The 25,848-nt window shown below is 42.2% G+C and overlaps 1 protein-coding gene across 2 annotated transcripts; it reads right to left on the reverse strand.

Annotated features, from left to right (window-relative positions):
- Positions 1 to 2,347: 2,347 nt before the first annotated feature.
- On the reverse strand, positions 2,348 to 25,264 carry LOC142655358 (FAST kinase domain-containing protein 1, mitochondrial-like). Of its 2 annotated transcripts, none has more exons than XM_075829409.1 (15): positions 25,068 to 25,264; positions 22,683 to 23,076; positions 20,506 to 20,574; positions 19,410 to 19,535; positions 17,568 to 17,966; positions 16,307 to 16,417; positions 15,972 to 16,103; positions 13,792 to 14,278; positions 13,169 to 13,283; positions 12,628 to 12,756; positions 10,638 to 10,769; positions 8,924 to 9,028; positions 7,003 to 7,123; positions 6,561 to 6,672; positions 2,348 to 2,486 (listed from the first exon to the last, which is right to left on the reverse strand). In XM_075829409.1, exons 2-15 carry the CDS (start codon positions 23,009 to 23,011, stop codon positions 2,397 to 2,399), a joined length of 2,457 nt encoding a protein of 818 aa, XP_075685524.1. In that variant the 5' UTR covers positions 23,012 to 23,076; positions 25,068 to 25,264; the 3' UTR covers positions 2,348 to 2,396. The 2 variants fall into 2 exon arrangements, with proteins under 2 accessions (XP_075685524.1, XP_075685525.1); XM_075829410.1 differs by having other exon boundaries at positions 25,017 to 25,264.
- Positions 25,265 to 25,848: the final 584 nt, after the last annotated feature.

Raw genomic sequence — 25,848 nt, forward strand, 5'->3', positions numbered from 1 at the left:
AGCCTCGGGCTGTATCTGGTATTGCTGACCAGCACTATTTATTTCATTAGGAATGAGCTGCAATACCAGAGACGGCCTATGGAAAAATATTGCGCTAGTTCAGGAGAAAAAAAAAGAGCAGCCTTTTTTTGTTTGTTTTTTTAATCTGGACAACCCCTTTTATACATTTTGTGCTCATTACTCAGGGCCTTGCTGCCTAGCGCGCAGCTCCTCAGGTAGCCATTACTGGGCAGAAATGACGCTGCCTACCCAGCCAGGAGGAAACTCAGAGGGTCGCCGCTTAGAAATGGCAGCAGCAAATATCTCGTATATGACAAAATAAAAGCAGAATGTATGGCCACAAATATAGAACAACCACTTTAATTCCTATCTTTTAATAATATTATTATGCTTGCTACACAGGAAATGGGCTAGGTGATTATATTCATTCAGTCTTGGGGAAAAGACATTCTGGGGGGAGATATGATTAACATATGAATATATAAATGTCCCATATAAAGAATATTGTAAACCGATAAAAGGCACTTACGGGGGTCATTTGGCCAAAAAAAAGTTTTTTTAATCCATTTATCTATACTTTTAATTTGCCTTCCTTTGGATCAACCAGGGTTAACTTGGATTTCTTGGATGTTTTTTTCCTCCTTTTTATTATGCTCTCTCCTCCCTTGAATTTTAAGAGGCTCTGTCACCAGATTATCAAATCCCTATCTCCTATTGAATGTGATCGGCGCTGCAATGTAGATTACAGCAAAGTTTTGTTGTTTTTTTTAAAAAAAAATTTTGCCCAAGTTATGAGCAATTTTATATTTATGCAAATGAGCTTTTCAATGGACAACTGGGCGTGTTTTCTCGTTTTACCAACTGGGCGTGTATTGTGTTTATACCAACTGGGCGTGTATTGTATTTTTACCAACTGGGCGTGTATTGTGTTTATACCAACTGGGCGTGTATTGTATTTTTACCAACTGGGCGTGTATTGTGTTTTTACCAACTGGGCGTGTATTGTTTTTACCAACTGGGCGTTGTGAATAGAAGTGTATGACGCTGACAAATCAGAGTCATGCACTTCTCATCGTTCCCACACAGCGTGACGTCCCCCACAGGTCCTTCAACCTTGGCGTCGGACAGAGAAGATACATGGGCTCCAGCTGTCCGAGAGGGTAATATGCTCGTCCCTAGGGAGTTTACTATGCTTACCTGCACACAGTGATGCTGCTGCAGATTCAACTGTACTCTCTCAGACGCCTGGAGCCGATGTGTCTTCTCTCTTCCGACGCCAAGGTTGAAGGACCTGTGGGTGACGTCACGCTGTGTGTCTGCAGTGAAAGAAGCTGGGTGGGAACGATGAGGTCAGAACCGTCTGGCAGTGGCTTATTTTCCTCTCCCTTTGAGATAAACATGCACGCTGCACCGATCCAATCATGCATGTTTCTTTGGGATTAGAGGGAAGACCGCTGTCAGTTGACAACGATCTTTGGTGAACTTCAAGCATTAGGACAACCATAGTTCTGAAAAGGTCTGTTTGATGCAATATCGGCTAGTTTGTGGGTATAAACTACAATTATCATGAAAAGGTGGAGTTTCCCTTTAAATATTACTTTAGGCAAAATGCCCACCTATAGTCAAATTTAAGAGAAACTCCAGAAGGGGGGACTCAGTCCCCTGCCGGGCCCTCCCCATGTCCCCTAACAATTGACTACTTGGGAATTCACTGGGTTCCAGGCGCCAAACAAGAGCAGGTAGTACCGGTGTAGTCCCCCACAAACCGCAAGTTGTGTTGCTAAGCAACGGCCCAATCATTCTGACACTACTTTGCACACAGCATAGCTAACAAATTATTCATTTTGGAGTTTGAATGACTCACTAAGGATTACAAGTTAAATAGATTCTCCGCTTTGGATAATCTTTACTAGTTAGAAGGGTCCCTTGAAAATAAACTAATCACAAATTATCTCCCTAATGAGACACCAGTGATCAGCTGTTATCTGTGGGGAAACCTGCCAGTATGTGTTCAATTTCCCTGCAGCACCCCCACAGGGCAATTAAGCATTGCAGTGTGTCCAATTATTTCAATGGGTTGTCTGTGTAACGCTGGACGGAAGAGGAGCTTCAGAGTGAGACGCGCCTGTTTGTAACCGCTCTCCACTCTGGCCAAGAGATAAGGATCCCCCCTCTATTAACTCAGAATTCCCTAATGGGGTGCACGAAACTGGGTGTCCTCAACGGGACAACTCTTTTGAGGAAAAATGCGCTCCCCCCCCCCCCCTATAATTATGAAACAATTTATAAGGTAAATAATTTGTTGATTAAATCGCAAAAGGCCATAACAAACACTACAATGTCACAGAATAAAATATTTTATCTTTTTTTTTTTTGTTAAATTACAAAGTATAGTTTTAATGATCAGCATTAATCTTTTTCTTGAGGTACTGTAGCTGGTTCTCTCTTTCTGTTATGGTCACTGAATTCCACTCATAACTGGGTATCTGTAAGGCCAAGAAAAAAACAAAACAAATTTACTGATAATAATTGGAACATTATAAAGTTGAATATTTACATCTTCATACAATCTTAGGGACAGCCAATTCCTGACTGGTTCTTGTAGTTAAAGGTGTTTTCCGAGACTTTACATTCGTGGTCCATTATTAGGGTTAGGAACCAATGTGTGATAGGTGGGGGGTCCAGCCCTGTTTACTTCACGGGATCGCTTGATGGAAATATTTATGGGTGTATTGATTGTTTGTTAGTAGTCTTAAAGGCTATGTACACCTTTTGAAAGGTAAACATTTTTTTTTTCATAAAAAGGTTAGTCAGTGTGTTTGGTGCAACTTTGTAAATACTTTTTATTAAACATTAATTTTAACTATTTGAGATACAGCTGCTCTGCATTCTGTATACAGAGCAGCTGTATCTAGCGCTATTTACTGAACCTGTCTGTCCCACGAACCTGACGGGTTCAGTGACAGCGGGTCCTGCGTGCCTCTGACACGCAGGATCCACCAGTAAAACCATAACTTAATGTGATAGATAACAGGTGGATCCTGTGTGTCAGAGACATGCAGGACCCGCTGTCACTGAACCCGTCAGGTCCGCGGGACTGACAGGTTCAGTGAATAGCGCTGGATACAGCTGCTCTGTATATAGAATACAGAGCAGCTGTATCTCAAAAAGTAAAACAAATTTTGAATTAAAAAGTATTTATAAAGTTGCACCAAACACATTAACTAACCTTTTTATTAAAAAAACAAAAAACTGCCTTTCAAAAGGTTTCCATAGCCTTTAGGGCAGATTCACACGAACGTTGCGTTTTTGCGCGCGCAAACAACGCGGCGTTTTGCGAGCGCAAAAACCATTTGACAGCTGCGTGTGTCATGCGTGTCTGATGCGCGGCTGCGTGATTTGCGCGCAGCCGGCATCATAGAGATGAGGCTTGTCGACGCCCGTCACTGTCCAAGGTGCTGAAAGAGCTAAATCTTTCAGCACCCTCGACAGTGAATGCCGAACACAACAGCGAAAAACCTGTAAAAAAAAAAGATAAAGTTCCTACTTACCGAGAACTTCCCGGCCGTTGCCTTGGTGACGCGTCCTTGGTGACGCGTCCTTGGTGACGCGCCTCTCTTGACATCGGGCCCCACCTCTCTGGATGACACGGCAGTCCAAGTGACCGCTGCAGCCTGTGATTGGCTGCAGCCTGTGCTTGGCCTGTGATTGGCTGGAGCTGTCACTTGAACTGAAGTGTCATCCCGGGAGGTCGGACTGCAGGAAGGAGACAGGAGTAATCGGTAAGTTAGAACTTCGGGTTTTTTTACAGGTTAATGTATTTTGGGATCGCAAGTCACTGTCCATGGTGCTGAAACAGTTTAACTCTTTCAGCACCATGCACAGTGAATGTCTCCCGACGTCGCGGACCGGAAATTTTTTGGCCGGGTTCGGCCAAAACGAGTTTGGCCGAACCCGGTGAAGTTAGCTTCGGTTGTCGGGGTTCGCTCCTCGCAAAGACACTCCGTTTGGATGCTTGGAAACAGAAAAGCACGTGGTGCTTTTCTGTTTCCATTCATCCTTTTGACAGCTCGTGCGCTGTTTCAGTCTGTTCGCACGGAAGTGCTTCCGTGCGACCTGCCTGGTTTTCACGCACCCATTGACTTCAATGGGTGCGTGATGCGTGAAATACGCAGAGTTATTGAACCTGTCGCGCATTTTGCGCAGCGAACAAACGCTGCGCAAAATACACGGACTGTGTGTACTGCCCCATAGACTTCTATAGGGCATTGCGAAAACCACGCGCCCTACACGCTGCCAAATCACGCTCGTGTGAATCCCCCCTTAAGGGAAGGAAAACCACTGATACATGAGAAGTCTCTCCACTGTGAACTATATAATCACTGGTGTGACATCACCACCACTTTTTGTCTGCAGTTTTAATACATGAGATCTACTGAGTTAAGTTGCATACTTAAAAGGTGTTTTCCAAGATTTTTACACTGATGGTCTATCCTGTCAATGTGTGATTGGTGAGTTCCACCCCCTGAACCCCCACTGATCAGCAGAACAAAAGGGACAGCAGCGCCTTTACTGTAGTACCTGACAGAGCGACGTACATACATGTGCAGCTATGTAGGGTACTGCAGTTCGGCCCATTCAAGTGAACAGGGCTGAGCTGTAGTACCAGCCGTAGATACATGGACCTCCACATTCACACAATGATGGCCTAATCTAAGGACAGATCATCAATGTACAATCACAGAAAAACCCTAGTATACAACTGAACACAGAGAAAAAGTGGCACTGCTGTCCACCGCAATAAACCAGGTCACACCAGTGAGTATATAGTCTGCAGCGCAGAGAGGCCTCACTTGTCAGTGTTTCTCTCTCCCCTAAGACCCCTTTACGCGGAACAGTCTTACAAACCACCAACAAGCAGTTTATAGTAGATTAGGGCTTGGCAATTATGACCTAAATCAAAATCACGATTAATTGAACATATAACCTTGATTACGATTATTGAACATTTCTTTAGGCCACACCCTTTTTGCATGCCACGCCCTGTATTTGCATGCTACGCCATTGAATTAATATTTATCCTGAGCCTGCTGTATACTACTGTATATAATATACCCCGACACAGTATATTGCCCCATAATGCTCCCCACACAATATAATGCCCCCATAACTGTCCTACACACAATATAAAACCCCCATAATTGTCCACACAGTATAATGCCCCATAACTACCCCACCGCAGTATAATGCCTGATAACCGCCGCCCGCAATATAATGCCCCATAGCTGCCTCTACATAGTGTAATGCCCCCATAACTGACTTCCACGTAGTACAATGGCCCTATAGCTGCCCTAAAACAGTATAATGTCCCCATAGCTACACCCCAGACAGTATAAAGTCCCCCATTGCTGCCCTCACACTGTATAATGCCCCCACAGCTGCCCCCAATAGTGCCAGATAAAAATAATATACATACTCACCTAACCCCGTTCCAACAACGAGTGGAGGAGATCCCTGTGGTCTTTGTGTCACGGCACAGACCGGCGCAACGATGTCACTGCCACGCATCCGGCGATACCTAGTGAATAGTAGAGCAGGTCCCCTGTTCTACCATTGGATTCAACTGTATCTGCGTCCTGAAGATGCAGATACAGTTTAAACCGGGAAAAAATAATTGATAAAACTGGAAAGGCTTATGAATCTACTATAGGGCTGGGCAATTAATCGAAAAATAATCAAAATAGAAATTCAGCGCAATGATTCAACGTCATTCACAAGGTGACATTGATTAGTTTCGCTGAATTTCGATTATTTTTTTATTAATTGCCCAGCCCTATAGTAGATTCATAAGCCATTCCATCAGGCGATCTTTGCTGCCAGCGGGTGGTTGAGGATCATCATCATTGTACTCAAGAAAGCCATGTGCTAGGCAGTCATGCCTATTGTAAAGGTAAACATCACTACAAGCGGCATTTAGATTTATAGACCGAGCTGGAGATAATTTTTACGGTGGCGAAATCAAGCAAGATGCAAGATGTAAGATACAACAGTTTTATATTTTCCCTCATTCACACTGCCCAATTATTGTTACGATCGTTCGAAAACAAACAAAATGTGACGGTAATTACCCAGTGTAAACTGGACTTTAAACTCAATTAAAACAGGGAGCTTCCAAAAAAAGTGGCAGCACATAACTTTAGCCCTACTGGAACTGCTAACTGGCAGACAGGGCACACATAAGCATACCAGACAACAGTCCGATTTTTGTGAACCAAAAGGTGGTGATGCTGATGCAAATGTAAATTTAAAAAAAGGCATTTCTTGTCTGTCTGGGGGCGTGCCTGTGCTGAGCGGGGGCGTGCCTGTGCTGAGCGGAGGCGGAACTTTGAAACCACGGGGCAATTAGATTCAAATGTTTGGAGATATGAATAAGTGCGAGTTCTAAATAGGACATGGACAATCACTAGTTTCTCAATCATAATCTTTTCTACTTTAGTAAATCATTCACTGTGCGCTCTGCTGCATGACCACCCTCAGTTATACAATATTCTCCAATATACCTGAATGACATGGTATCCTAATATTTCCAAATGTCTTTTCTTCATTGCAAATTGTCCTTTTAGATGTGTATTTTGGCAAAAGGCCTTGGGACTAAGCAATTCCACTGCAAATCTGTAATATATAAAATAAATTAGTATTTACATGTACAATTGTGAATTTACTCGTAGAAATTAAAATAGTGAATCAGATTATTATTTTTATTCTAATAAAAAATAGTAGGTGTAGCGAAAGAGAAGGTTTACCACTCACACCGCGAATTAGAACTTGGAAGGGAAGAAGTGACAAAAAAAAAAGTTAGGGGACAAATAGAGTCCAAATTCTCGGCGAGGGTTATGGACAAATCTTGGGATTCCCAAAAACAGAAGTGATATTGTATGGTTGTTAATAATTCTTCCTGAGCTTTGTCCAAAATAAAAGTATCGTGGAGAAATTGATGCTGACCTTTGACCTCCTTCTATTAATTGACCATCAAGTTTATGCATCTTTATTGCATTATCAGACACACTGTCCGGCTCCTGGTATCGAATTGGATTTTTGTCCTTGTCCAAAATGAATTCAAAATCTAAGGCAATAAAATATCACAAACCATTAAATAGGTCTGAATACGGTTATAAATTTGACATATATAAGATATGAATAAAGTGCAAATAGCTGTAACACATGCTGCCACTCAGATAAATAGAGCAATCTAATTCTCCACAGCTGAATTCACAATTCTGCAGGCTACTGAGATTGAATGTTACAGCATTCCTTATTGAATTAGTGTCTGTACTGAGATTGTTCTGTTGAATGGCGTCCTGTGTGTATGAGGCCTTACGGTCGGGAACATTTGTTGTGGTTTAGAAAACTTGTGACATGTAAATTGGCCTTGACCCTTTCACTGCTAAGGACATATGTAAGAAGCTTGACTTTAAACACTTGCGGCAACTAGAATATTAGGAGCAGTCAGAATCTTCGCTTACAAATTATATGTATATATATATATATATATATATATATATATATATATATATATATATATTTATTTCGCTTTAGGTTCAATTATCAGGATACAGCACCGGTTTTGTGCCTCTGTAAGGTTGGGGTGGGAGAGGAGAAGCTGCAAGTGACATCAGGAAAAAAGATCACAGCCCGTCACTGCCATCTCTTCCCCTCGAACAGCCTTCCAGTGACCCCAGGGAGGGAGGGTAAGGGGGGGGGGGGGGATACAGGAATTTTTCTTCATGTTATTTTTGGTCTGTTCATTTTAATGATTTTGTAAACATATGTACATGTAGGCAATATGTGAACTCTGCACATATTCAACTTTTATTTTTAGGAGGTGTTGCGCTTCTCAGGCTCTTCTTGAGTCAGACTTTTAGCCACAACATGACTTTTTATGCATTAAAAATTACACCTTGACGCTAAATTGCATGAAAGCTCCTATGAGTGTAAAGTAGCATTTCCCAATGTGGCAGGTGTTCACTTTTAGAAAGTATAGTAGGGTATAATATGATTTTTTTTATTCTATTAGTCAGATTTTAGGTGTTTAGGTCAAAAGTGTGAAAATTGTCCCGGTAGTGAAAATGGTTAAAGTGAATCTTCACCTTTAATCACCATGTAATTTTTAGGTCCCAAATTCTGTGCTGATTAGTTGCTTAAAGGGGTTTTTCCATGAAGGACATTTATGAGATATTCACAGGATATGTCATAAATGTCAGATAGATGCGGGTCCCACCTCTAGGACCCGCACCTATACAGACTTAAATAAATAAAAAATTCTGTTTTCCTGCTGCTGCCACTAGCGCTCTATGAGCTTACTGTATACCGAGTAATTATTGAGTTCAATGTATAAGCAGTATGCAGTGAGTTACTTAGCTCCCTCTAGTGGTGACTGCAGGCAGCCAGAGAGTTATCTATTAAATGTATATCTATGCAGCGGATTCAGAGCTCTATTTCAGGAAAACAAGCTCCCACTGCTATAAAGATATATTAAGAAACTTATCAGCACAACATCGTGAATCTAGAAAAAAAAAATGGTATTCAAGGGTGGACATTCACATTAAAATGGTGTATTGTTTTTGTAGGGACCCATCTGAATGAGCTTGTGACACTGCCGAGAAATGCACACAATTTAGCGTCATTTCTTTGTGCGGAGATCTCAGGATTGTAGCGGTGTGTACTTTATGCTTACACATGCACATTCATACAGTATATTCTATCGATGTGCTGTGAACATTGACCTCTAGGTTTGCACTTGCTTTAGTAGTCCTCATAAGGTTGTAATAACACATCTTCGTTTTCTAGTGGTTCATAAAAAGTCTCTTTAAAGTGTAGTAACATCCCTAAATTTAACATAGTAATTTTCTTACTGACACCTTACCTATAGAATAACAGTATGGTGTTGTTACCAAGACCTTTGTATAATGCTTTCCTCCTAAAATTTCCTCCAGCAATTCCTGAAGCAGCTGGTGCATGGAACTCACCTCTGCAGAATAAAAAGCAGATAATAATAATTATTAAATTATTATATTATAATTATTATTGCTACTACTACAGAATATCAGAGTTAACTGTTCTATTTTAGAAGAAGGTCGTAACAGTCAATTTTCGGTCATCCTATTACCAACATGATCGAGAACCTACGTTTTTAAGCTTCCTCCAGGGTGTTCATGCCGTCTCTAGGGGGAACTTGTACTGTCTACATGTTGTGTTTTTATTTACATTAAAATTGGAAAAACCATCTTAAAAATGTCCTTTTTTTTATTTTAGATTTTAAATTTATATCTGAAGTATAGTTGCCGCATAACTCAGGTGACATAACACATCTTAGCCTTAAAGGCTTTAACTCTTTGAATTTTTTTATTAAATCAATATGTTTTGGGACTTAAAGCACTAACACAGCTGTCAGTTGTATTTGTCGGACAACGGCTCCTGCGTACCTCTACATATTTTTCTACACACTTTAGTTGACTAATTCGGTGCAGAGTAGAGATTAGATGTGGTCTTCTAACATCTTTTCTTAAAATAAAACAAATTTAAAAAAAAGTGACAATCAGAGAGCAAGTATGCTTTCTCATTGATAGGGGTGAGAACATGAACAAAAGTTCATCTGTAGCCATACAGGGACAGGAGAAAGATCACAGATCCTCTTCCTGTATGCTGCCAGCACTTTCGCTACCCCCACCCCCCCCCCCTCTGCTATTCACACGGCTGAAGTGAGAGCTGCAAGTAATTGCAGCACTCACCTTAACCTGCTCTAGATTGTGGTCGTGATTAAGATTCTGGCTTTAAAACAAGACCAAGATCGCAGCTTTAGCCTGAGATTGGGAGCCATTAGTAGCAGCTCCCCCTGCACCTGCAGACTCACTGCTGTCCAGGCCGTGCTTGGGCAAAACAGTAATGGCCTTCTCCTCTTGCCCAAGCACATTTGGGGATAATCAGTAGGAAGTTAATGTGCAGCACAGTGTATGATTATAGCCTTTGAGATACGTTGTGCTAAGAAAGACTGAACTAGAGAGCGTTGGGTCTTCCTCGTATAACATGATCTTCTGGAATGTGTATAATAAAAAAAAGTCCCCAATTGAGATATTAATCTGGTGATGAGATGAGTCAATCAAGGTCTAGACACCAAAAACTGGGTATTTTGGGGATGCAGATGTAAAATTTCAATTACCAATTACCAATAACAATGTTATGAGGGTATCACGAACTGTATTGTGACTGCAATTTTCTTTTGCGGAGATAACAAGTGGGTCTGGGTTTTTAAAGGGCCTGTCACCACTCAAGTGACCCCTATGTTATTCCTCCTTATACCACTCATGTAATAGACATATATTTGTCACATGGATTTACTATGCCTGCTGCGATACATACATAGTCAGCAATATTTGAATGTATAGGTGAGGTTATACTTTTCCGTTATCTATTGAATGCCAATAAAAATAAATGTGTTTATTTATTTTTGGCAGCAGTGTGGAAACTAGAGCCATTCTCCAACGCCTGACCCAAAAATTCAACAAAATGGCAGTAAATAAATAAATGACAGGCAGACAGAGATATGGCAGAGTTTATGGCTTCAGAAATGTGCCTCTTACCTTTTTTCTTCATGTGCTGACAGTATGGATCATGGAACCATGGAATCTGATATTCTGGATGCTCAATGCAAACCGCGCGATTCAATTCCATAAGACAATGCCGTAAACTCATGCTCTGAGCATGTGGAAAAGCTTAAAAACATACATTTTGGGGATAGTATCAGGGAAGTCGTTCTCAGCACGCACCTCTTGAAATGTACAAGACTAAATAAACAAAGACTAAGATCATATTTAGAACTTGCACTGTTTAAGGCTATGTTCACACTGAGTTTTTTGCAGGAGGAAAATTCTGCCTCAAAATTCAGTTTGGGATTTTGAGGCAGATTTTGACCTTCCTGCACGCCGTTTGCCGCGATTTTCGCAGCGTTTTTCGACCGCGCCCATTGAGTGCTACGGGCAAAAAACTCAGCGAAATACGCTTTCTCTGCCTCCCATTGATGTCAATGGGAGGTCAGAGGCGTAACCGCTCGAAGATAGGGCATGTCCCTACTTTCTCCCGCGAGGCGGTTTTACCGCTCGTGGGGGAAAACCGCCTCCGCCTCCCATTGAAATCAATGGGAGGCATTTTCGGCCGGTTTTTGATGAGTTTGCGGAGCGGTTTCCGCTCCAAAAATCTCGTCAAAATACTCAGTGTGAACAGGGCCTAAGGGGTCCAGTCAGTCCCGGACTACTCTGCCAATACCCAACATACTGCATGTGCGACTTATCTGACCTTTTACCGGATAACAAGCAATATCTGCATAGTGGAGTTGTCAAGAACATCTAACAAAAAGGGTAGCTGGTGTACAATCACGAGAGCTTACACGTAAGGACAGTACCAGGTTTACATCTCAGAAGGCCGGTCGGCACAGGCTGTCTGGCACCATCATTTCTGCCTATCAAGTAAGCCGACCTTAAAGGGGTTGTGAACTAAGATAAAATTCAGGACCTATCCTCAGTATGGGCCATCAATATATGATCAATGGGGTAGACTAACTCTGCTTTGTAGAGGATAATACATCAGGAATGACATTATCAGCAATCCAAAATCTACTCTTTGTAGCTAAATCTCATCCCTTGAAGATATTGCTACTCAGTCATGAGAGAAGCCAGATTTCCTTGGTCTTCCTGGCAGCCCTTTTACACTGGCCAATTAGCGGGCAAGCGAGCGTTGCCTATAATTGCCCTGTGTAAACAGGACATCGGTCATCTGCTGATTCTAGTTTTAAAAAAGTTAAATATTATCGTTGTCAGCGGCACACCTCCCTGTGTAAACAGGGAGACGAACTGCCGACATGATAATGTATGGGGACGAGCGATCAAAGTAAACGAGCACTTGTCCCCATACTAGCTCCTTGTGACAGGAGCAAGCGAGTGCCGATCACTGAGCGGTCTCGTTGGTCGCTGCTCGTTGCACCGGCCAAAATTGGACCTTAATTCTGCAGACAGTTTAGAGACTACAGACAAGACATAGATGTTAGGCTCTATTGATGCGGTGTTTGAGTCTTCCGTGGAGGGTATATGTTGGGAGTATTTCCCATTCGATGCTTCCAGCGGAAGGCTTCGATGTATGCCACTGTACACGCATGCAATGACATTCGTCGCCCGTAGGATCCCATTGTAAAAAACACAAAACGTATACAGCGTAAAAAAAAGAAATATGCCAACATATACCTTCTCGTCGTATGCTGAAAGGACAAACTATTGCCATATGTCTTGTCAATGGGGCCATATGGATATGTTTGACGTTGAGCAAATGCAATGTGACTATATCCTTAATGCTACTTGTAGTTTTTAATAGACTTCATGGGCAATTGTAGGGATTTCTCTTGCCTGGAGTGGCCCTCTACAATTTGTAAATCACTATACGTTTAGAAACATCTTACAGACCCTACAAAATCATTTATAACCAACGTGTGAGATATATATATATATATCACACACACACACACACACACATATAAATAAATATATGTATATATAAAGAAAAAAAAAACGGGAGTAGACTTACATGTCAACTGGACATCTAGTTGACGTAAGAATGTGATATTGAATACAGCATTAATTAATTCTTTTGGAAAGTGTTTTGCCAAAGTAAAGACGTAACAGATCTGCATCAAGCATGAAGGACTCAATAAATCTGTGCACAAACAAAAACATAAGAAAAACTATGTTACTATAGATATACTGGAAATTCAATGAATAAGGTCTATGTAACTCCATTGTAACGGACAACAAAAAAATCTTGTTCAGTCTGATCCTGCAGTCACACTCCCTTCCATCTAATCCATAATTAATGCTAAAGCAAATTCAAAAGGTTAGCAATAAACATTGGAGAAATTGAAAGAAATATGATCAGACTACACAGGGTTTGCTGTCTGTTACCATGGAGACACACAGTTCAGAGCAGTAAAATTTTTATTATAAAGTTGAATTATTTTATTTTAGGACGTATTGGGACAATTAAAATTGGTTGTGAAGGTGGACACACCCTTTGAGGATTGACCCGCTGAACACCACACAATATTACTGAAAAATATCCAGATACCTACCCTTATGCTTCAGTACATGTTGCAGACATATGTTAAAAAACTCTCTTCCTTGAGGTGGCTCATAATTTAGGACACTGAAAGGACGTAAAACTATAAGGATACCGGATGGATGAATCTGTAAGAAAGCAGATGGTTATAGAAAACTGGATTGGAGCAAAAAAATGAATTTGAAAGGGGCTGCCTCATGAAGACAACCCCCTTACCATATAGACTCTGGCCAGGAACCCAGTCTATTAACCAGATTCACTTTGGCAGACCCGACCAGTTCATGTATCACATTGACGGCCACAGCTTCCCCCAGCAATACAGCAAACCCCCAGCAGTTTCTGAAGCTGAACCCATAGCAATCATCTGCTCCCCGGGCCAGCTTCAATTTATAAAGGGGTTGTCTTCATGACTCTCATGGGCCACATTTAATTGTGACAATAAAAGATAATATACAATGTAACAAATCCCTATATACTTGAATAACCCTGTAAACAGTGAAATGTGGGAAGAACAAGTATCAAATAATTTGACTTTTCATCAGGTACAGCCCGTCGGCTCCGCTCAGGTCTCACCCCAATCCCCCCCCCCCCCCAACAACTTGAGAACTTGCCATATAGATTCTCTTCCTGAAATACCTTTGCAATATCCTCCATGGTCACTGATGCAACTCTGTGGAGTATTGGGGCTCGTGCATGGTTCATCTGTATTAAAAAAATAGAAACTTTTGTGACGTTCCTCCAGGTGATCTTATGCAGCAAGCGCTGGCAGGTATCCAATAATCCCTCTGTAAATTCTTCATCCATCCATTGCCTGGTCTTCACTTGTATACATTCTTCTAGCAGTAGGTCAAGGTTGTCCACATGTTGGAGTCTCACTAGTGCACAGCTGCTCAGTTTTTGGAGGAGTTCCCTGTGAGTTTTATGGTGATTCCCAAATGCACGAGGTGTTTTTGACAACTGCATGAGAAAGACGGCTATCTTTTCCATGCTTGGTAAATTGCATTGCTGGATTATAGTATCAATTTTAGAAAGGACAGCGTCATCCACCTGGTTAAGGTTCAACAGAGAAAGTGCTTTGGCCATTGTTGCCACCTCAGACGGTACAATGCTTGCAATTAGGTTCCTGCAGGGAAAAAAATTAATTCAGTATAAAAGAAAGTTAGTAACAGCAAGTGTTCAATTCCAAGTAGGGGAAATAAAGCGGAAAAAATCCTGCGGTCCTGAAGGCCAAAATAGGCACAGTCCTGAAGAACGTAAAATGTGGCTCATGATCTGCAAAAGGCTGGGAACCTGCTATGGATTTAACTGTTAGCCACATCTGGTGATGTAAAATGCAAAAACAGACAATTTCTAATAATAATTTTCCAGAATCATGGGGTAACAAGTTTTTTTAATTTATTGGTAAATCCTCACCATCAGCAGTGATCACACTCAACATTCTGGAGACACGTATGGCAACATTCACAGGAGATCAAAGCAATTGTGCGACTTATTCAAAAAAGTGGCCAAGGTAGGAGGGAGGCATAAAAAAATAAAAATAAGAGCCATTACCTCCCAGATCACTGGCGTTACAGCGCCGCCGCTCCGGTCCTCCCCACCACTGCTTATTGACATGGCTGCAGCAATGACGTGCCCGTATACCCACAGGATCGCTGTGACCGGTGATTGGCCGCAGCTATGACGTGCCCGTATACCCACAGGATCGCTGAGACCAGTGATTGGCCGCAGCGATGACGTGCCCGTATACCCACAGGATCGCTGAGATCAGTGATTGGCCGCAGTGATGAAGTGCCCGTATACCCACAGTATCGCTGAGACCAGTGATTGGCTGCAGCGATGACGTGCCCGTATACCCACAGGATCGCTGAGACCAGTGATTGGCTGCAGCGATGACGTGCCCGTATACCCACAGTATCGCTGAGACCAGTGATTGGCCGCAGCGATGACGTGCCCGTATACCCACAGGATCGCTGAGACCAGTGATTGGCCGCAGCGATGACGTGCCCGTATACCCACAGGATCGCTGAGATCAGTGATTGGCTGCAGCGATGAAGTGCCCGTATACCCACAGTATCGCTGAGACCAGTGATTGGCTGCAGCGATGACGTGCCCGTATACCCACAGGATCGCTGAGACCAGTGATTGGCTGTAGCGATGACGTGCCCGTATACCCACAGGATCGCTGAGATCAGTGATTGGCTGCAGCGATGACGTGCCCGTATACCCACAGGATCGCTGAGACCAGTGATTGGCCGCAGCGATGACGTGCCCGTATACCCACAGGATCGCTGAGATCAGTGATTGGCTGCAGCGATGAAGTGCCCGTATACCCACAGTATCACTGAGACCAGTTATTGGCTGCAGCGATGACGTGCCCGTATACCCACAGGATCGCCGAGACCAGTGATTGGCTGTAGCGATGACGTGCCCGTATACCCACAGGATCGCTGAGATCAGTGATTGGCTGCAGCGATGACGTGCCCGTATACCCACAGGATCGCTGAGACCAGTGATTGGCTGCAGCGATGACGTGCCCGTATACCCACAGAATCGCTGAGACCAGTGATTGGCTGCAGCGATGACGTGCCCGTATACCCACAGGATCGCTGAGACCAGTGATTGGCTGCGATCACTAGGGTATATGAGCACATCATTGGTTCAGCCATGCCAGTAAACAGCGGCGGGGAGGAAAAGGGGCGGCGGCAGTGAAAGGCCAGGATTTTGAGGCTAGTAATGGCTCTTTTATTTAATGCATCCCTCCTACCTTTGCCACTTTCTTTGAATAAGTCGGAAAACCCCTTTAACAAGATTCTTACTTATGCAGATGCCGTTGTAGTTCTTTTAATAGCTTGGTATTATGGTATGACAGTTGCACCAAGGCATCCGTTATATAAAACAGTTGTGTGGGTTTGCAGGTATCCAGATGTTTCTGCAAGAGGGAGCCAATTCTAAAGAAGGAAACAAAAAAACGGTCCATGAAATACATATTCATACTATGTCATTACACGTATACTACTACTATATACTATAATGTGACAGGATGCGCCTTTATGTGACCAAAAATTCCTCAATGTCATGAGATACTTTATACTTTAATTCTAGAAAAAACGAATAATTTTAGCAGAAAAGAGTGATAAAAAAAAATAATTACTTTTGGATAAGCACGTGATTTCTGCATTGCATTTCTACCATTGCTTTCAGAACAGCAAGTAATTGGTTCAGGTTCATCTCATCAATGAACGTCAGTAGCTGTTCTTCAAGTCTGGATGGAAACCAAATAAATGACATAAAAAAAATAATAATCATAGAATAAACACATACCCAAAACATCACTAAAACATACGAAATCTGGACCAAACAAGGGTTTTTAAATACATTTTTGTATTGACTTAAAGGCGTTGTTTGAGATTAGAAAAATAGTGTGCTTTTATCATTCTTGAATCCAGTGGTGGTCTGGGATCCCAGACTCTAACAATGTGATTATGTCGTTTTTAGGTCTAAAATGATGCATTGATTCATTTCTTAATATAGCGGAGGTTTTTTTATTTATTTTTTTTCATACAGAGCTCCAATTTTCTTGTCTATTTCAGTAGACATGATGCGTTCCCCATCCCAAACATTCTGGAGAATTTTTTCTTAGAAGCCTGCGTTGTGCCGTTCCTCTGTTATTCCTCCTGGAAACGTATGAATTAATGGTCAACTGGGTGTTACCATTCCCCCTGTCAAAAGGGTGTGTCCCGGCACACCCTGACACTATCAGCAATGATTGGATAATGTCAGACTGTGTAGGGACCTGTAGGAGTCACATAGGAACCAGTTAGGGTATGTGCACACGACAACGCCAAATACGTCTGAATCTACGGAGCTGTTTTCAGGAGAAATGAATTTCAGACATTTTTACAAGTGCACGCGTTTTTCGCGGCATCTTTTACGGATGTAATTGGAGCTGTTCTTCATTGGAGTCAATGAAAAACAACTCCAATTACGTCCCAAGAAGTGTCCAGCACTTCTTTTGACGATCCGTCTTTTTTACGCGCCGTCTTTTGACAGCGACGCGTAAAATAACAGGTCGTCTGCACAGAACATCGTAAAACCCATTGAAAGTAATGGGCAGATGTTTGTCGGCATAATGGAGTCGTTTTTTCAGACGTAATTCGGGGCGTAAAACGCCCGAATTACGTCTCAAACTTGGTCGTGTGAACATACCCTTAGATTCCCGCTCTTGTTTTTCAGAGGTCAAAAGTCAAAGCATAAATTATTATACCATTATGCCAATAAAATAAGTATGGAATTTCTTTTCATGTCTATATTCATCCAAGGAGTTGGATTATGATGAAGTGGAAGAAATAATTGACATGTGAGCTGTTTACTACAGGGGAGAGAGACGTTTATACGTTTTTATTGACACTCACCTGTCTCTTATATGAGGAGATGACACTTTACTTAAGGCATCAAACAACTCGGCAAAAGTCTCGGGATCATTACACGTCTCTATCATCTTAACAAGTCTCGGCTTTGCCATCATTGGGAAGTCTGAATCGGTTAAGCGCAGGTGTTGGTACGCTCCGGTAATGTTGGACAGGCTTTTGCCATCCATTGTGCCTATATTCTGTTTGAAGAACGTGCCATATTTGTCCAGCAGTGAGACATAGGTAAACTTATACTTGTAGAAAAGTCTCATCACCCTGAATGCATGTCGGATGCCGGACAGGTCAAATCTTTGGATGACGGATTCTGTCCTTAAGATCAGTCGTTCTTGCAGCATTGGGGAACTTACTGCTTGTAAGCAAACCAGGAGGCTGGACAATATACTGGAGAGCAAAAAATGTGACCATGTGATTAGGTTTAAAAAAAAACAAAACATTATTTGGGCTGTTACAGGTGTATTAGACCACATATACATTGGAAAAAATACAAAATAGAACAGCCCGAGATTAAATCCACCTTCAAATGCAATTTTACAATGGAAACCCACATGTATTTAAAAAATAACTTGACAAATCTTGTCCTTTTCCCCATACACATCCCAAGCTGCATTCTAATTTCTTCTTCCTGCTACGGAGAACTGATATGCCCAGTTCCAAAATGATGAAAATAGACCTGCCTTTAAAAGGTAATGTATCGTGTACATATATATATATACACTAGTTAAAACTATACACTGTAGCATTTTCTTTTTTTTTCTGATTGCTTATTATTTTTATTCTATTTTATGTACATGATTATGGGGGAAGCCTTTTTGCCGGAGTTGCTGCATTAAGCTGTGAACCTCAGTCAGATAACAGAATTTTTTTTCAAATATAGATAATGACATGGAAAAAAAAGCAAAAAAAAACACTGCTAAAAATGGGAAAAAAACTAAAAAACCAAATATTTCACTTTAATTAAACAATAGGTCAAATTCTGTCAATATATTCTCATTACAAGAACTTTTTAAATTGAAGCCAGCTCAGCCATTGGATGATATTGCTGGGGGAAGCTGCGCATGGCCATATATTTCTCCTATAGTGGCCAACCATTCATTATTAAAAAGGTTTCTCCCACGGACATTTATCACCTATACACAGTATAGATGATAAATGTATTATCGCTGGGGAACCCACCACTGGGACTTACACCGATCTCTAGAACGAGGGTCCCGACCTCCGTTACTCCTCACTCTGTAATCGCAAAAAAAAGGAGGATATTGCATGAAGCGGTGGTTGTGCATGTGCGGTGCCGCTCCATTTAATGACTATGGAGCTGACGGGGACAGCTGAGTACAGCGCTCTGCTGTTTCCATAATTCTCATAGAAATTTAATGCAGCGCACACACACGACCTCCGCTCCATTAAAATCCTCCTCACTGTGTTCGCGCAGTGAGGAGAAACAGAGCTCGGGACCCTCGTTCTAGGGATCCGTCGGGGTCTTAGTGGATAGGTGATAAATGTCCTTCGTGGGGAAAACCCCTTTAAATGCCGGCCATTCAAATAAATGACCAGCCATGTCTGGCTCCAAGAAGGGGCCCCTGAACATGGGAGCCCTTTATGATGGTCATACGTTTATAGTGGAAATCATGACGCTGTAGCATTACCATCATACGACAGATCCAAACAGCGTCTGACTAACAGGACCCTACTGACTTATAACGGGTCGGTCTGGATTTCTGTTCACTTTAGGACAAGAATAGCATTGTATGCTGTGCTAATTTTGTAATCATAAGTGACTGAAACCCCTACCGTATTATTCTGATAAAATTTTTTACATATACTCACGCAGGATCATCAGCATATTTCAAATTCTGGTCAACAATGTTGGCTATCTGTCCTAAAAGCGGACTAGTCGTCAGATCCTGTTTTTTCAAGCATACCGCAAACTTTGACAATGCTGGAAGGTCAAGTCTATGTGTAAAAAGAGAAAAAGTAAAAATTAAATATTTATGTCAAAAAGTGTTGCAGTGGATTAATAAATATTGAATTTGGCCCAAACGCTATGTTTTCTTAATGTATCTACACCAGAAAACGGGAATAAGACAACAGATAAATTTGCCCCAGATAAGAGAAGCCTAAGGCCCCTTCTACACAGGCAGATTTTCGCCCGGTAACGAGCGCCATAGACGATAACAGCATGTCTATTGGCGCTCATTTTCCACATTGATCCCGCAGTGATCAGACGTATGGGGACGAACGAGCGTTTCTACTATCGATCTTCCCCATACCTTTGCATCCTGTCGGCAGAACATCCCGTTTACACAGAGATTGCTGCCGACAAGCGACCATTTAAAAAAATGCAATCAGCCGTCAAACAAGCGTTTGCTCGTTTGTTAGCTGATCGCTGCCGTGTTCACAGGCCAATGATTGCGAATGACCGTTCGTACGAGCGTTCGTTCCCAAAATCATTGGCCGATGTAAAAGGATCGTAACTCTGCAGTTTTAGCCCTCAAATCTGTATTTTTTCACAATTTTCCTCAGTATTATCACGGGCTGTAATATCAAAACTACTGGGCACTTCCAATATTTGAAAGCAATTTGGGTCGTGAAAATGGGCGCTGATCAACAAGAAAGCTTGTTGATCGGCGCTCGTTTGCTCCTTTCACACGGAGCAATGACTGGTTATGATGGGGACGAGTGCTTGTTACTTCGCTCGTTCACCCCCATACATTTCCATGTCGGCAGCGCGTCTCCGTGCTTTCGTTCATCCCCATACATTTCCGTGATGTCGGCGGTGCTTACACAGGGAGATGTGCTGCCGACAACAATGATTTTTAATGCTGCATAAAAGAGCAGATCAGCCGGTGAACGTCGTTTGCCCGATCATTGTCCCGTGTAATAAGGCCTTTAGATTGTCAGAATCAGAAATAAACTAACTCACCTTTCTAATCTTCTCCAGCCTTCGACCACCAGCTGCTGTATTACTGAATCATGCGCCTCCACCTGAAACCTTGAAATAAACAAATAATTCATTAATACCGTGCAGTGTATTGGGGTACGTCCATCGGCTGTGGTGGTCCCACTATCACACCAGAGTAATCCGAATAAATGCATTTTTTTGCTGTAGTTTTGTCACAATTGATGGTCACTTATTGCAGATCTACCAGCTGGAGTTTTCGCTATTGAAGTCAATGGAGAAAAACGCAACAAAAGTACAAAATAGATGCTGGACAAAGGGCATAATGGTGTTGGAAAAAGCTAAAAGATGCCCCATAAACGGCATTACTTTCAACATCATAAGGCCGGATTTTGCTGTTTTTTTGTGGTGCTTTTTTTTTTATGCAGCCAGATGTTACATTAAAGTCTATAGTAACATATAAAATGCACTATATACAACTGCGTTTTTGTTTGTGTAATTTTTAAGGCAATTTTGTGAGTCAAATGCAGCATGCTTTGGGTATGGCGATTTTTTTTCATGCGTTTTTCCCTTAATCATTTCTATAGGACTTCAAAAATGGCAGAAAAATATTATGTACAAAATAACACTAAAAGAAAAATGCCACTAAAAAATATGTTACATTTTAATACTGTTAGCGTCTTTTGATGTCGTTTAAATTGCCAGAAAAATTGCGTGTGAAGGAGGCCTAAAGCGGACATCCTCTACTACAAGATGCGCTAGGCCCGCTGTGTACCCACCGTAAACAGCATTCACAGTGGATCTATAAGAAAAATTAATTAAGTTGCCTGTACCAACCAATCAGAATGCTGCTTTTATTTCTCACCCTGACTTAGAAAATGAGATCTGCAATCTCATTGATTGCAAAGGGGCTAGCGCAGAAATGTTTTTAGAAAATCTTACCTTGCTTCATCAATGTGGTAATACCATACCTCCCAACCGTCCCGGACTCAGCGGATTCCGGGGCAGTGTTTTCTGCTGTCCAGGGCGGCCAGGGGTATGTCCCAATGTCCTCAGGATGCAGATACAGTTGAACCCAATGATGAAGCAGGAAACATCAGCTCCCTGCTTCAGAATTAGTTCGGAGCAGAGAGCTCCTGCGCTCGCCAAGGACTCCTCGGCATAGCGCTTGGAGAAGCCCTTGACGTCACTGTCCCTACTGATTGAGCGGAACCCCCGATGACCTGGCCGGGGATTCCGCTCCTAGAGGAAACCCCTGAGGTCACTCTCCATATATGGACAGTGACAACAGGGCTCTGGCTGGGGATTCCGCACCTAGAGGGAGTCCCAATGGCGCTATCTACAGGGGGTTGTAGAACTATCCTTAAGGGGGGTGTGGCACTATCAACATGGACACTGTAGCACTATCTACAAGGGCACTGGCACTTTATATGTGGGCACTGGCACTAGGGGCAGCTTTGGTGGAATTATACTGTATAAGAGCAGTAGGGGGGTTTTATACTGTATGCGGGAAGCTTTCGGGGGCATTATGCTGTATGGGGACATAAAGCTGTATGGGGCCAGCTATGGGATATTATGCTGTATGGGGGAATTTGTTTGGGCATTATACTGCATGGGGGAATTTGTTTGGGAATTATACTGCATGGGGGAATCTGTGTTGGCATTATACTGTATGGAGGCATCTGTGTGGGCATTATACTGTATGGGGCATTATACTGTATGGTGGCAGTTATTTGGCATTATAATGTATGGGCAGCGCTATGGGAGCATTATACTGTGTGGGCTGAACCGGGTATGTATGGGCAGGATTGGGTGGGATTAGAGGCGTGGCTTAAAATGAAAAAAAATTGCCACGGTTGTCCCTCTTTGTGATACTTGAAAGTTGGGAAGTAGGGGTAATACTTAAAAGGCAAGAGAGTTGCATCATTGGTCGCTCAGTGTTTAGCACTATTATGTTACAGCACTAGGATCCTGAGTTCGAATCTGACCAAGGACAAGATCTGCAGTGGAGCGTGTATGTTTGCATGGCTTTCCCCTGGGTACTTTGGTTTCCTACCACATAGGTAACTAAGTAAATTGGGACAATCTCTGTACAATGCGCAGAATATTTTGGCGCTATATAAGCAACAGGAAATAAATAAAAGCAAATTATTTTTTACACTGACAATAATAACAGACAGGAAGCGTAGACAATCAGTTACCTTATTAAGGTGTACAAAACTTCCACCAATTCTTTGTCATCTAGAAGATCAATTTTGTTCTGCGCTAAAGTGCAAAGTAAAATGAATTCTGGGTGATCTCGAATTTGGCCAAAATATTTTTCTGGTTTTCCTTCCTGAAAATGCCAAAGCAGATTTACCGCACAGCTCACGTGATGTACCGTAAGTGCGGACCTGTTCATGCCAAGCAGCTGGAACACTTGATATTCCGTTGTGCATTTTTTTAACTGGTCCAATAATGGTTCTGTTTTTATGCTAGGAGTCTGAAGCAGTCGGAGTGAGAAAAGGAAGGTGCTCCTCCAACGAAACATGGCGGCAACGCTTATCTAGAGAGCAAAGAGGCGAACATTGTATTCCATGTCCTCATTCTGCACACCTGTAATAAAAGAGTTAGAATTGATTTTATATGAGACGATCATCTCCAGGAAATCAAATGACCATAGAGAATCAACGCAAAAGTGAATTCCATTTCTGGAATCAGCATCACACATGTCCCGAAAATAACCGCCATGCATCTCAATGGGAGCATGTATATTGTTCCAGCAGATGTTGGCGCTATATATTATTATTAATTATTATTATTATATTGCCAAATTTTCATAAGATGGTATATAGTGTTTTTTTATGCAGACTCTGCCAAACCCCGGACGGGGAACGTAGTGAGATGATAAAGCACCTAGTACCCAACAGTACTAACCACAATACAGTTCCCTATTGTGCACCAGAACATGTGCATGAGGCCTTAGACCAAGTTGCATTGTCAGTATTTTTGGCCCATGTTTTATCCACAAAAACGGATCCAACAATATACTGTACATTGGAGATTTATGAAAACTTACGAAGAACTAAAACGGACTTGTCACCAATAGCAACCAATCAGAGCTCAGCTTTAATTTCTTAAACGGTTTTGGAAAATCTAAAGCTGCACAGAGATTGGATGTAAGGCTGGGTTCACACTACCTATTTTCAGACGAAAACGAGGCGTATTATGCCTCGTTTTACGTCTGAAAATAAGGCTACAATACGTCGGCAAACATCTGCCCATTCATTTGAATGGGTTTGCCGACGTACTGTGCGACGACCTGTCATTTACGCGTCGTCGTTTGACAGCTGTCAAACGACGACGCGTAAATTCACTGCCTCTGCAAAGAAGTGCAGGACACTTATATACATTATATGCAGGACACTTCTTTGCAACGTAATTTGAGCCGTTCTTCATTGAAGTCAATGAAGAGCAGCTCAAGATTACGAGCGTCAAAGACGCCTCGCATTATGCGAGGAGAAGCTTTTAAGTCTGAAACGACGCAGAAAACAGTCTGTCTTTTCAGACGTAAAAGTCACTTCTCGTGTGCACATACTCTTAAGTGCAAAATGGACGGTTTTTCTGCCTTATTTTGTTAAATGAGGCCCGACTTTTGCAGTTACAAGATCTGAATGTCGAGTTACAACTTCTATGAGATTTAATTAGCATAAAACGTAGCACCAATGCCTTGGCCCCGAGTTACTTTTATTGTAATACAAGTTATATGCAATGCAGAAGTTGCAGTCAAGAGCAACATTTGTGCGAGTTAACGTGCACATGGTCTGTATGGCTGCAACTGTCTCGGAACAGTGTGATTGACATGCCTTAGAGTCTATTCACACGTCACGGTCATATCGTGGTAATTTTACAGTTTTACAAAAATTTGGACGAAAACTACAACTTGACCACACGTGTCCATAGAGCTCGTACTGTACACACATGAAAGCCGCAACACAGAATGGGTTATCTGGCTGACAAATAACTAAATTTTCAGACAGCCTATAAGCGAAACTCTGAGTTAATAGAGGGAGGGGGTTACTTGTTGAGGTTCCCCATTTATTAGCCAGAGAGGAGAGAAGTTATAAAGGGCATCTCTGCATCTGGAGGACTGGCATGTCTGTGTATTACATGGCAGTCCATTGATTCCATTGGGTGTAAACCTTCAATTCACTTGTAGTGACACTGCTGGGAAACTGAACCCTTGCTGCAAGGATCCCCAATAGATTACAGCGGATCACTGAGGACCCCAGCAGTGGGGCACCCTGTGACACCCAGCTTATAACCAGAGGTGCTTTCTGACAAAACGGTATTGACCATAGCAGGGATCTATTTTGACAGTAATTTATCCGCTTGTCAACATAAGAACCTCCCCATTTTACATATAAGAAATTGAAAATATTGTATATTATATTCAACGCTCACTGCAATAAAATAACTAAATACAACGCCGCTGTAAATACGGAAGGGGAACACAATAGTTCGTATTTAAAGCAATACAGTTAAAGCCATATGACCCAAAATGTCGCGCTTGTGACGTCATCTTGCAAGTCCTGTATTCCTTACACGCAACTTTCTTCCCCAAAGAAGACGGTCATTGAGTGTATTAAAGATGTAACGCCAGGAAGTTATAAATGAAGACACATGAACGGCACGTCAGGAATCGCCCTGTAGGAGCACGGACGCTGCAGCCCACGCTGATAGAAGGTCAGGATCCAGGCAGGACTCCTGTTAAGCGCCGAGTTGACTTTCACTGACGCTCACGTGTAGGGGAAGCGCTAGACAAAAGAAGCAAATAACCGAAATATCGATTTTCACTTTACCAAAGGATATAGCGAGTGATCGTGCACGCCCCCTGCTGGTAATTAAGTGTAATGTGCTGTAGTCGTGGACAGAAAATTTGGGCAAACTCATATGCAAGGAGAAAATAAAGAGTTCCCATGGCAACATATCACGCTGCTGCTTTCATTTTCCAAAAAAACAAAAATTACAGCTGTAAGCTCATTGACCACCATGACACCAGACCCCTAAACAAATACAGACCCCAGACATGACCCTCTAAATAGACATTCCAGGAGCGTTGTAAAGTCTGGGCAATACAATTGTTTCGCACACACAAAGTAGTCTACGATTTCTTTTTCGTTGTTCTGTAGATTCAGAATCCAATAGAGAAAAACCTCCATATGTCTCTGTATAAAATCAGAGCACACGGAGGTAAAGGCCCATATTTTTGTATGTACAACTCAAGAGGTTGCACACTTGCCAACAGTCCCGAATTTGACAGGACTGTCCCTATGTTTAAAGGGCAATACCGGCAAAATATTTGCCCCAGGCACTGCGCCGCAAGGG

This window comes from Rhinoderma darwinii, chromosome 6, assembly GCF_050947455.1.
Source record: "Rhinoderma darwinii isolate aRhiDar2 chromosome 6, aRhiDar2.hap1, whole genome shotgun sequence".
Classification (NCBI taxonomy): Eukaryota; Metazoa; Chordata; class Amphibia; order Anura; family Rhinodermatidae; genus Rhinoderma; species Rhinoderma darwinii.